At 46.6% G+C, this 12,928-nt stretch overlaps 2 protein-coding genes across 2 annotated transcripts; one reads left to right on the forward strand and one right to left on the reverse strand.

Moving 5' to 3' along the window:
• Positions 1-8,054: 8,054 nt before the first annotated feature.
• Positions 8,055-9,221, reverse strand: LOC135776686 (hatching enzyme 1.2-like). The gene is made up of 5 exons (XM_065287542.1): positions 9,153-9,221; positions 8,992-9,064; positions 8,745-8,885; positions 8,551-8,668; positions 8,055-8,445 (listed from the first exon to the last, which is right to left on the reverse strand). The coding sequence occupies exons 1-5, from the start codon at positions 9,219-9,221 to the stop codon at positions 8,055-8,057; spliced, it is 792 nt and encodes a 263-aa protein (XP_065143614.1).
• Positions 9,222-11,143: 1,922 nt separating this feature from the next.
• LOC135776687 (hatching enzyme 1.2-like) lies at positions 11,144-12,457 on the forward strand. Its single transcript, XM_065287543.1, has 5 exons — positions 11,144-11,212; positions 11,302-11,374; positions 11,485-11,625; positions 11,702-11,819; positions 11,925-12,457. The coding sequence occupies exons 1-5, from the start codon at positions 11,144-11,146 to the stop codon at positions 12,313-12,315; spliced, it is 792 nt and encodes a 263-aa protein (XP_065143615.1). The 3' UTR covers positions 12,316-12,457.
• The last annotated feature ends 471 nt before the right edge of the window (positions 12,458-12,928 follow it).

Below are 12,928 nucleotides of genomic sequence, written 5' to 3' on the forward strand. Positions count from 1 at the left end.
TATGGCACCTTTAATCTTAGGTTTCATATTTATTAGGGTTACACATGTCAGAAACATTAAATATAGATTAGGCCTATCGTTATGTGTAACAACGTGTCCCATATTTTGTGCATAAAACTGTTAATATAAGAATGCTTTCTTCCTCACACACTTACCGGTAGCTGCCTGCATAATCATGCACATGATCGCGTCTCGTTCAGGGCAGGCTGAGCTTTGGCGCTTGAAGCGCGAATGATGCAGCACGAGTGTAGACAGACCAATCATAAAGCGAAGTAAGTTAGAGAGGCGGGACTAAGGAAAGGTAAAGCCAATCATATTAGCGATTTGAATTTTGGAGGCGGGACTCATCTGTTAACCGTTTGTGTGCCACAAATACCGCTATTTTTCTTTATATAAGAGTTTAAATCTCATTTAAATGATTTCTGAATAAATTCATGTTAAATTAAATAAGCAACAAGTAAAAAACACAAGAAACAGACAGACATCAGTTGTTATATGAATAAAGATCATATTATTATTATTTGGTTAAAAGCACCCCAGAAAAAAAGGGCACTTTCTCTCCAGGAATAAAAAGGGCAGGTGCTCAAGCCCCCTTTGATGTCTTAGATGATGGAATATGCAGAAAAAATAGAATTAGGCTGAAAGGTCTTGGCCCAGTTGCATAAAGCACCTTAAGTTTTTCCCTTAAGTATGACACTTAACCTCTTGAAAAGCACCCCCATTCTGGCCCGAAACCATGAAAATACCTACTTTCACTAAAAGGGCTGTTTTTACTAAACCATTTATAGTACAAGCATAACTGTGGTATCATTAGATAGAAGACACGTTGAGCTTCGTGTTCCATGTTTCAAAATTATTTTAAGATAAAAATTTAAAAAGTTAGAGAGGCTGAAGTACATTGTAATAACATTTTTTTTGCATAACATCTTTTTTAACACTAAAAATCTTAATGATAAATAAATGTGTGAAACCTAGAAATGCAAAGAGGCCAAAGCCACTAGTGTGGGCTTGCCCAGGTAAAGCTCAAAGCTGTGGGCTCAGCACTGGCTTTCTGTGAGCAGCCCACAATAGCGGACTGCCCTCATTAATCCTATGATGGCTCGGAGTGGGCCAGCCCATTCGGGCCCAGAGAAACTTTTGGACCTTTGAGCCCATGCAGGTTTTGTGTCGGCAGCCCACGTTCTGTTTACTGCTTTTGAAAGGTTTATGTAAAATTCAATATGACCTTATAACTCTGCACAAAGTAATGTGCAGTAAAGTAGTACATGCATTAGTAATGTGGTGGTTTATTTTTGTATTTTGGTGGGTAATGATTTGCTCTATGTCTATTAAAATTTTTGATGCCCAGCCGATGCCTGACAAAAGGCCACCGGCGGAACCTATTTAATCTCCTTATCCGTTTACATACCCCGATAGTATATATACTATCTATCTATCTATCTATCTATCTATCTATATATATATATATATATATATATATATATATATATAGTTTTCCCCCTGGTTAAGAAAATCTTCAATCTTCACAAAGATCTTCACTTAGCTTGGAGCATCCAAACACACCTGATGTAAATCTCTAATATCTCATTTCAGGAGGTTGCATTTCATATTTGATAATAAAACGTCTCGGTTACGGATGTAACCCTCGTTCCCTGAAGGAGGGAACGGAGACGTCACGTCGTGACCGACGAATTGGGAACTCGCTTAGAGAGACCAATCTGCTTCGAATACTACTAAAACGCCAATGAACTTGGCATTGAGATATTTGCATAATGCTGGCGCCGCCCCGCCAGGTGCGTATATAAGCAGCAGGTGCAAATAGGGAAATTAGCTTCTTTTTCGCTGAGAAAGCCGGAAAGCGTGACCGGCCGTAACAGCAGGTGGCAGCACCTGTGGCGACGGGACGTGACGTCTCCGTTCCCTCCTTCAGGGAACGAGGGTTACATCCGTAACCGAGACGTTCCCTTTCAGTCGGTCACTACGACGTCACGTCGTGACCGACGAATTGGGAGTCCCTATCAAAACGCCACTAGGGGCTGACCTCTTCCAGTGACTGCGTAAAAGCCCTCCGGTTCCACTTAAGGAGGAGGAGGTAGGTTTTAAGGCAGAAGGCCGGGCACTAGATGTTCCTTTAACCCCACAGAAGTGCCAGCGACTGGGAAGCGCCCTACCTGAGCGGGATAGGAACGCTGCGGAAGCCACCACCCGTCTTAAGGGCTAATGGTGGGCGAAAGTCAACCGTAGTTGAGAATAAAGACAGCCGTGGCTGTGTAAGCAAAGCAGTGCTCTGCTAAGGGAAACGTGGGCTGGTAGGATTAACCCCACGGAAAAATACTCACAAAGGAACCCGGTGGGACACAATGTGGAGCCCGAGCCAGACACGTAGGTTCGCGAGGATACAGCTAGTGAAAGGCTGACAGCCAATGCTCCGCAACAAAGGCTGCCAAGGCAGCGGAGGAAGAGCAATTCAAACCATTACGCATTTTTGCTCTGAAGGCCTTCCATACTGACACAGTTATGAAGCATCAGTTGGAGGCTGCAAGCCGACATGCGAGTCTGCTCTCCGTGCCCTCCCTGGTGAGGAAAGAACACGAGAGGATACAGGCTCGATACGAACACTGTAAAATCTAATGAACGTATTAGGTGTCGCCCAACCAGCAGCTCTACAGATGTCTGTTAGCGAGGAACCACGAGCTAGAGCCCAAGATGAGGCAACACTCCGTGTGGAGTGCGCTCTCAAATTAAAGGGGCAAGGAATACCCTGAAGATTATAAGCCAGGGCGATAGTATCAACTATCCAATGAGACATCCTCTGCTTAGTGACAGCTTTCCCTTTCTGCTGGCCACCATAACAAACAAAGAGCTGGTCTGAGGTCCTGAGGCTTTGCGTGCGATCCACGTAGAGTCGCAGTGCGCGTACGGGGCACAACAAAGCCATGGTTGGGTCTGCGTCCTCCGGAGGCAGCGCTTGCAAGCTCACCACCTGGTCTCTGAAAGGAGTGGTGGGAACTTTGGGCACGTAGCCTGGTCTGGGCCTCAATGTTACGCTTGAGGCAGCAGGACCAAACTGAAGGCACGAGTCGTCAACAGAGAATGCATGTAAATCCCCTACTCTCTTTACTGAGGCCAATGCTAGCAGAGTCAGAGCTTTCATTGATAAAAGCTTCAGACTCGCAGACTGCAAAGGCTCGAACGGGGGGGCCTGAAGGGCTTTCAGCACCATGGACAGGTCCCAGGGAGGAATAGAAGGAGGGCGCGAGGGGTTTAGCCTACGAGCGCCTCTTAAAAATCTAATAACCAAATCATGCTGGCCAACTGTTCTGCCGTTGATAAGTGAGTGATGAGCAGAAATAGCAGCGATATCAACTTTAATGGTGGAGGGTGACAGCCTACCGTCTAACCTATGTTGAAGATATAAAAGCACGATGTTAATAGGGCATTCTCTGGGGTCCTCGCGTTGCGAAGAGCACCAGGTGACGAAAAGGTTCCATTTAAACGCGTAAGCCCGTCTCGTAGACGGGGCTCGTGCCGCGTTGATTGTGTTAGATACCGCTTGCGGTAAATCACCTAAACCTTGCGCGCGCTCAACGACCACACATGGAGATCCCACAGGTCGGGGCGCGGGTGCCATAATGTGCCCCCTCCCTGAGAAAGAAGGTCCTTCCTCAGGGGAATCCGCCAGGGAGGGGCTGTCGCGAGGAGCATTAACTCTGGAAACCAATTCTTGCTCGTCCAATATGGGGCGATCAGTAAAAGGCTCTCCTCGTCCTGCCTGACTTTGCACAGTGTCTGCGCGATTAAGCTCACTGGGGGGAATGCGTATTTGCGCATCCCCCGAGGCCAGCTGTGTGCCAATGCGTCCACGCCGAGGCTGCCCTCGGTTAGTGAATAAAATAGGCGACAGTGGGTATCGTCCGGCGACGCAAACAGATCTATCTGCGCACGACCGAACTTCTTCCAAATTAGCTGGACCGTCTGGGGGTGGAGTCGCCATTCGCCGGGGCGCGCAGCTCGAGAAAGCGCGTCCGCCGCTGTATTGAGCGAGCCCAGAATGTGAATGGCACGAAGGGACCTCAGATGCTTCTGACTCCAAAGGAGGAGATGACGAGCGAGATGCGACAGGTGACGGGAGCGCAAACCGCCTTGACGGTTGATATACGCAACGGTCGCAGTGTTGTCGGTGCGTACTAGTACATCCTTCCCTCGCAGCTCCGTAGCGAAGCGTACAAGTCCCAGATATACTGCCCACAACTCTCGGCAATTGATATGCCAGTGCAACTGGGGTGCTGTCCACACCCCTGAAGCTGTAAGCTCGTCGTACGTGGCACCCCAGCCCGTGTCGGACGCATCTGTATGTACAACAGCATGCCGAGCGATCTGTCTCATGGACACACCGGACCTGAGAAACGCGGGGTCCGACCACGGGGGGAATGTTAGGCGACACGCAGGTGTAATGGTTACACGATGGATGCCGGCGCGCCACGCTCTCCTCGGGACTCGATCGTGAAGCCAACGCTGAAGCGGTCTCATATGGAGCAGCCCGAGCGGTGTCACGGCCGCTGCTGCTGCCATATGCCCCAGGAGCTTTTGAAATTGTTTCAGCGGGACCGCATTCTTCCCTCGGAATGAACCGAGGCAAGTCAGAATTGACTGGACGCGCTCTTCTGTCAAACGCGCCGATAAATCGATCGAGTCCAGTTCCATCCCGAGAAAAGAGATCCTCTGCGTGGGGCAGAGTTTGCTCTTTTCCCAGTTGACCCGAAGACCCAAACGGGCGAGATGCCGAAGCGTTAAATCTCTGTGTTCGCAAAGCGTCCGTCGAGAATGCGCTATTATAAGCCAATCGTCGAGGTAAGCCAATATGCGAACGCCGCTCTCTCTGAGGGGTTTTAACGCCGCCTCCACTACTTTCGTGAACACACGGGGAGAGAGGGATAGCCCGAACGGTAAAACTTTGTACTGGTATGCCCGTCCCTCGAATGCAAACCGGAGAAACGGTCTGTGACGAGGGAGAATGGACACATGAAAGTACGCGTCTTTCAGGTCTATAGCCGCAAACCAATCTTGGGGGCGAATTGAATTGAATATTTGCTTCGGTGTTATCATCCTGAAAGACCTCCTCTGCAGAGATTTGTTCAGAACGCGCAAATCCAAGATCGGTCGTAACCCCCCGCCCTTTTTGGGTACTATAAAATACGGGCTGTAGAAGCCCGATCTCATCTCGGTTGGAGGGACCGGCTCGATCGCGTCCTTCGCCAGCAGGACTTCGACCTCTGCACGCAGTACATGTGCATCGGACGCTTTCACCGTGGTGAAACGAATGCCCGAGAATTTGGGTGTGTGCCGGTTGAATTGTATTTCGTAACCGAGGCGGACAGTGCGTAAAACCCAACGAGACGGGCTGGGAAGCTGAAGCCAAGCCCCCAGGGACCGTACGAGGGGAATTAACGGCACTACCGGGGTACCCGCGGGGGGGCGGCGGAGCGGGACAGGTGGTACTGCCGGTACGTCTGCTGGGACAGCATAAGTATCTACAGTATGTGTGTGTGTGACACTGACCTGAGCCCGCTGAGGGTGACGGTCGTCTGGTCTCCTCAGTGGAGAGCACAGACTCCGAAGAGGGTGCTGGTGGTCCCGTCTCCTCAGCGGAGAGCTGGAACTCCTCAGAACACCCGCTGGCGATAGAGGAGAGGGAGGAAGAGCATGTGAATGCCCGCTCACATCTCTCTCGATCCTCTGAAGACCTGGAGAAGGAATAGGAATGCACTCTTTTTGTGGTTTTGTGGGTGCCGGCTGAGAAGCCGGCGGAACAGAAACAAAACGAAACCAAGGATTCTCCATCCGGCCCTCTACCGGTGGAGGGAGCGATGCCGTCACCGTCTCCCGAAGAGTGATCCCATCCAATTCCAGGTCGCCCGTCTCAGGGCCGCTTCGATTTCCGTTTACCACGGGAAGCGGGTGGGGCGGGCGGGGCGGGCTGCCGACGGCTGTTCCCCCTCCGTGGCCTGGAAGATGTTCTAGTGGGGGGGGTGGAGGCAGCCGCCGCAGGGCGCCCTCGGCGAGGAGCAGACGGGGCCGCCGGCGCTGGAGGGCGAGATGCAGGTCGCTTGCGCCGGGGCATGATCTGAGCGATCGCCTCCGTCTGCTTCTGGGCGGCGGAGAACTGCTGGGCAAAAGACTCCACCGACTCACCGAAGAGACCAGCCTGGGACACGGGAGCGTCTAAGAACTTGTTCTTCTCCGCATCCGACATATCCGCCAGACATAGCCATAAGTGGCGTTCCTGGACCACCATCGTGGACATGGCACGACCAATCGCCTGCGCTGTCACCTTCGTAGCGCGAAGAGCCAGATCAGTGGCAGCCCGGAGCTCCGAAAGGACAGGCGAGTCGTAAACGGCCGTAATCTCGTGGAAAACGGCGACTTCCAGGTTCTAGTCAGCTCCTCGTGCACCTCGGGGAAGAAAGGCACCGGTGGAGAGGGTTGTGAAACCCGGGCAGCTCCAAAGAACCAATCATCCAGGCGGGACGGCTCGGGCTGAGGGGGGGGGAACCCACTCTAACCCTACGGTCTCCGCCGCTCGAGCGAGCACGGCCACCATCTCTGGATCGAACTCCGGCGTCCCAACCCGACCAGAGGGAGGAAGGGCGTCGGGGTCCACGTCAGGGGGAGGAGGCCCACCCTCGGATGCTGCGGCGTCGGTGGACCCGGAGGGCGGCGCGATGGATTCTAGAGACATCGTAGAACACGACGCTGAAGTCTCCATCGGCACATCAACCGGCTGTGGATGAGGAGGCTGAGAGCCTGAGGACGAATCCCCCGCTCGGCTCAGCACAGTGATGCGCAGGTCGTCCTTAGAGAGCTTCACAGCCGCACCGTGGCGGCGTTCAGCACTCGCATGACGAGGGTTGCGTTTTTCCCGGAGGAAAGACAACCGTCTGCGCAAATCCACAAGGGACATGTTCTCGCAGTGAGAACACTTACCCCCAGCGAACGCTGCCTCTGCGTGCTCGATGCCCAAACACGAAAGACAACGCTCGTGACCGTCCTTCGGACCCATGTATTTGCCGCACCCAAGATCGCACGGACGAAAAGCCATCCTGAAAAGGACGCTGATGTCCGGATATACGAGAGAGTGGCTGCCTTTAACAAGGCACAAAGCTCTCTCGTATCACTCTTTTAGGGAAATTCACTCAGATGCTCAGTTGATGATGCGCACAGGGAAAGGCAACGCACACACTAAACTCAAAACAAAAAACAGGTGTAGAGTCGTGGAATTAAGCGAAGCGTCCGCTGTGGTACTGCTAGTCCAACCAACTTCAGCAATCGAATCCCACCAGAGTAAAGTAGCTTCTCAGTAGCAGATACTGCCGGCTTTCGAAGCGATAAAAAGCTAATTTCCCTATTTGCACCTGCTGCTTATATACGCACCTGGCGGGGCGGCGCCAGCATTATGCAAATATCTCAATGCCAAGTTCATTGGCGTTTTAGTAGTATTCGAAGCAGATTGGTCTCTCTAAGCGAGTTCCCAATTCGTCGGTCACGACGTGACGTCGTAGTGACCGACTGAAAGGGAACATATTTTGCGTGCTGTCTGATTGTTTGGATTACATGACCATGCTTCCTCCCGAACTTTTATAAAAAATAAGAAATTATCTGATGATTTTAATACACTAAATATTGTGTCAGAGATCCAGATATCCAGTTCTCTTAATGTGGATCTGTGTGTCTTTCTGCAGTACATGAGAAAACCTAAATCCTGATATCCTATCTGCTCTATTAGAGATTTATGTCAACCAGTATAACAGCATAGGCCAAAATAATATACATTCAGAAAAATCATTGTGTGATCTTTATGAAATGAAACATTGAATTACAAACACACTTTATCTTGTCTTTTAATTTGCTTTATTTTTCTCAATACAATCAAACATTTCAGAAATCCAACACCATCAAACAACAAATATCTTCACTTCATTCCCTCATTATAACATCTACAGACACATAAACTATATTAAATGATCAGTAACATCACTTGTACATAAGCCTCAGCTTCAGCATCCATACAGTTTGTTGATCCTCAGGATGTCGATGTTAGACAGCTCCTGTCTCTGTCCGATTTGCACAGACGCATCAGGAATGGGAGTGATGGTTTCCTGCCCATATTGGGTGGCGAAGGCCGTTTTTCCATAGTGCATGACGGAGCTGTAGTCGTATGGAGTGTTTTGATTGTTGGTGTTCTGTTTCTGGAAGTTGTAGGCCATATCAGGAGAGATGTTTGCCCAGTTGATCCTGACGTACTGGTCACGATCGCTCCTGGTGTGCTCGTGGTAGAAGCCCAGGGCGTGATTGAGCTCATGTTCAACAATGCCATGGTACACACAGCCGCCCCTGTTGAGGGAGACCACCTGTTTGCCACCTGTTCTACCAAGAGATGAGTAACACCTGAGAGGAGAGAGAAAACAACAGCAGATATAAATGTTCGGGTGTTCTGCTTTTGAACTGAGAGCAGTTAAATGTGTCTTGTTGATATCTTATGATTGTCCTCACCCATCTAGGTTCTCAATACTGATGTAGTCGATTTGAGATGATCTGGGCACAAAGCGGATGCAGGTTTTGCTGGCGAAGGACGTCATGGCGCTCTGGATAGTACTCTTCTCATAATATGCTGCAGAGGAGATGAACCACAGTTTGAGAATCACATTTATAGGAACCATGAGTATTACTGGAAGGGGTTTACTTACTGTATTCACGGCTCACTATGTAAGGGACCTCAACTAGATTGTTGGCATTTTTCTTCCAGAAACAGTTGTTGTTTAAGCAGTAGAGAGCATTTCTGGTTTTGGGAAACACCAGATCTCCTTCAAGCAAGATTTCAGCAGATCCTGTGCGTATAGAAAATGATATTGATGCAGTTACCCAATATGTATCTGAATTTAGTTTTTATGACAGTAATTGTTGTAATATGGAGAAATGTTAAAGCTGTCTGACCATTGTTGGTCTCTAAAATCTTTGTAGTGAGGTCCACATTTTCTTGCTGTGTTACTAACAGATCTGCAAGGTTCTGCTCCTGTTGATAGACAAATGGATAATATTACTCATATAATGACTCTTTATTATCTGAGTGTTTAGAGAGACTAAACAGGGCTTACCGGTAGAAAAAGTGCCTGGGAGAAGCCAACCAGCAGCATCAGAATGGAGAAGGAGGCTCTTGGATCCATGTTGTCTCAGTGTATGGAGATGTTCAGGATTCTCGTGTCTGTGTGCTGTCCGATCTGGACTTTATATTCACCTGTGTAGGTGGGTCCACAGAGGGATTATGGGTACACCTTAGTGTCCAGGATCTAATGTGTTTAACTACAGGGAGTTGACCTTATCCATTAGTCCAAAACTTTACAGAAGATACCTAAGGTTGTTTTACTAATCCTCCAAAGTGGACCTAATGTAAATTTTGGATTGGTATTAAAGTGCCCGCAAACAGTATACTGACACAGATTTACAGAGAATACTTATTTGTGAAATCATCTTATTGACTAATGTGCAGCAGCATCAGATGACTACAAGAGATTCTGTTCGACTGTAATTTCACTTTATATGAACTGAATACTTTGAAATAAACTGAATAAATCTGGTTTAAGGTCTTGGCTGGTTTAAGGTCTTTTCAGGAAGTTGTTGTCCAACAAATGTCTGATGTACACCACAAAGTATCCAGTTCATATGAAATAATATTACAAAGAAACAGAATTAATCATAAGGAGCTCAACTTTCATCTCTCTAAAGCTAGGGCCACACCAAAATATTTTTTAAATGTTATAAGATGTTCAAAATGTGAGAGACCACAAATAAGATGAAAAAAAATCTATAATTTACCAGTGTTGTCCCTACAGTATAGTGTGTGGATTGAGGCTATATGGTCATCACAGTACACCATACAACTTCAAATTCCCTTCACATAAGTTTACAAACAACACAAGTCTCGAAGAAGCACACAGGAAATCTCACCTCTCGTTGTCAAACGTGACTTCACAAGAAACAAACAAGATGGACTAACATATTGAATATTTCCGATTTGTCTTCAGAGGGCCTTCGACATGCTTTCATGCAGATTCAGATGCTCTTAACACACCCGCACAGCACAGGAAAATCTCAAGATAATCGATTCAACAACGAAGACGATCTGGGGCCTCATTTATCAAGCGTGCGTACGAACAGAAGTGTGCGTAGGAACAGTTTTACGCAAAGTGTGGAAGTGTTCTCAAACCCAACGGAATTAAACTCACTGGTATGTTCCCATGCAGATTTGTTTTCTTTTGTTAGTCATTCCTCCCGTACTAAGTGAACCAAACAGATGTGTTTTTAACCTCATCCACCAGTAACTCAATTTCTGGGTCTGTAAAGTTCCTCTTTTTCGCTCTCTTTGTCAGTATTGCGATGAGGGAAAAAGCACAACCACGTGACTTATAACGGGAGGTGTTGTCACCATATATGGTTCATTGGAGGCGTTTCGGAATGCAAATGACCATGAAAGTGCACGAGCATGGTGCTTAAAAACAAGTGGGATTTATCATCAAGGATTACTTACTGATGTGCGTACGAACCCGGTGCGCACGTTTGATAAATCCCAAATTTTTATGTACTTAGACACATTCTAAATTTCATTCGTAGGTACAAATATAGAACATTTTCTACGCACTGTTGATAAATGAGGCCCCTGGACTTTAACTAGGATTGTCATAAATCAGCTTGAATATCTTTTGTTGTGTACCAGGCTTTAACTGGTTATGGTGCACACTTTGAATTTGTCAATAAAGATGTTCTCACAAATGAGCATTCTTTATAAATCTGTGTAATTAAAAAACTTGTATATTGCTGTTTGGAGGCACTTAATACCATTCCAAAATTTACATTAGCTCCACTTTAGTGGATTAGTTAAACAATCTCCGGTATCTTCTGTAAGGTTTTGGACTAGTGGATGAAGTCAACTCCCTGTAGTTAAACACATTAGACCCTGGACACTAAGATGAACCCATAATCTCTCTGTAGACCCACCTACACAGGTGAATATAAAGTCCAGATCGGACAGCACACAGACACCAAACCTCAGCAGAGGAGAATCCTGAACATCTCCATACACTGAGACAACATGGATCCAAGAGCCTCCTTCTCCGTTCTGATGCTGCTGGTTGGCTTCTCCCAGGCACTTTTTCTACCAGTAAGACCCTGTTTAGTCTCTCTGAACACTCAGATAATAAAGAGTCATTATATGAGTAATATTATGCGTTTGTCCATCAACAGGAGCAGGAGCTTGCAGATCTGTTAGTAACACGGCAAGAAAATGTGGACATCACTTCAAAGATTTTAGAGACCAACAATGGTCAGGCAGCTTTTACATAACTGTAAATTTCAGAAATTAAAGTCATAATAAGCAAATTCAGATCAAGACATATTGTGTAACTTCAACAATATAATTTTCTTTACACGCAGGATCTGCTGAAATCTTGCTTGAAGGAGATCTGGTGTTTCCCAAAACCAGAAATGCTCTCTACTGCTTAAACAACAACTGTTTCTGGAAGAAAAATGCCAACAATATAGTTGAGGTCCCTTACATAGTGAGCAGTGAATACAGTAAGTAAACCCCATTCGGTAATACTCATGGTTTATATAAATGTGTTTCTCAAACTGTGGTTCCTCTCCTCTGCAGCATATTATGAGAAGAGTACTATCCAAAGTGCCATGACGTCCTTTGCCAGCAAAACCTGTATCCGTTTTGTGCCCAGATCATCTCAGATCGACTACATCAGCATTGAGAACAAAGATGGGTGAGGACAATCATAAAATATCAACCAGACACATTTAACCGCTCTCAGTCCTAAAGTCGAATACCCAAACATTTATATCTGCTGTTGTTTTCTCTCTACCCTCAGGTGTTACTCATCTCTTGGTAGAACAGGTGGCAAACAGGTGGTCTCCCTCAAAAGGGGCGGCTGTGTGTACCATGGCATCGTTGAACATGAGCTCAATCACGCCCTGGGCTTCTACCACGAGCACACCAGGAGCGATCGTGACCAGTACGTCAGAATCAACTGGCAAAACATCTCTCCTGATATGGCCTACAAGTTCCAGAAACAGAACACCAACAATCAAAACACTCCATACGACTACAGCTCCGTCATGCACTATGGAAAAACGGCCTTCACCACCCAATATGGGCAGGAAACCATCACTCCCATTCCTGATGCGTCTGTGCAAATCGGACAGAGACAGGAGCTGTCTAACATCGACATCCTGAGGATCAACAAACTGTATGGATGCTGAAGCTGAGGCTTATGTACACTTGATGTTACTGATCATTTAATATAGTTTATGTGTCTGTAGATGTTATAATAAGAGAATGAATTGATGACGGTGATAGATTTCTGAAATGTTTAATTGTTTTGGGACAAATAAAAGCAAATTAAAGGACAATATAAAGTGTGTTTCATCAGGTGCTTGAAGTCTCCAACCTCTCCATGAGAAAACCTAAATACTGGCATCCTTTCTGCTCCAATAGAGATTTATGTCGACCAGTATCACAGCTTTCACCAAAATGATATACGTTTTGACAATTTATTCTTTGAACATTTGGTACCCATGCTGGCAAATTTCGTCGGAATGCATACAGTGTGATCTCGAGTTACAGCCAAAAAAAAGCCTAAATGTAGATTTTGGTCGAAATTGAGGTTTTTATAAAAATGTGTATATTAAGCCCTTGTCTAGCTATTCCTATGCTCTAAATACATCTAAAATTATCTTTTTTGTATGCAAAGGTGTAAATTACTTGAGTAATTTTACTTGATTACTGTACTTAAGTATTATTTTTGGGTATTTTTACTTTACTTGAGTACAATTAAAAATCATTACTTTTACTTAATTAAATGTTTTAAGAAAA

This window comes from Paramisgurnus dabryanus, chromosome 18 (assembly GCF_030506205.2).
Source record: "Paramisgurnus dabryanus chromosome 18, PD_genome_1.1, whole genome shotgun sequence".
Lineage (NCBI taxonomy): Eukaryota > Metazoa > Chordata > Actinopteri > Cypriniformes > Cobitidae > Paramisgurnus > Paramisgurnus dabryanus.

Coding starts and splice junctions, on each gene's coding strand:
- LOC135776687 (XM_065287543.1), top strand. CDS start 11,144: ATGGATCCAAGAGCCTCCTTCTCCGTTCTGATGCTGCTGGTTGGCTTC. Junction 11,213..11,301: donor CCCAGGCACTTTTTCTACCA/GTAAGACCCTGT, acceptor CAACAGGAGCAG/GAGCTTGCAGATCTGTTAGT. Junction 11,626..11,701: donor CATAGTGAGCAGTGAATACA/GTAAGTAAACCC, acceptor TCTCCTCTGCAG/CATATTATGAGAAGAGTACT.
- LOC135776686 (XM_065287542.1), bottom strand. CDS start 9,221: ATGGATCCAAGAGCCTCCTTCTCCATTCTGATGCTGCTGGTTGGCTTC. Junction 9,065..9,152: donor CCCAGGCACTTTTTCTACCG/GTAAGCCCTGTT, acceptor CAACAGGAGCAG/AACCTTGCAGATCTGTTAGT. Junction 8,446..8,550: donor AGTATTGAGAACCTAGATGG/GTGAGGACAATC, acceptor CTCTCCTCTCAG/GTGTTACTCATCTCTTGGTA.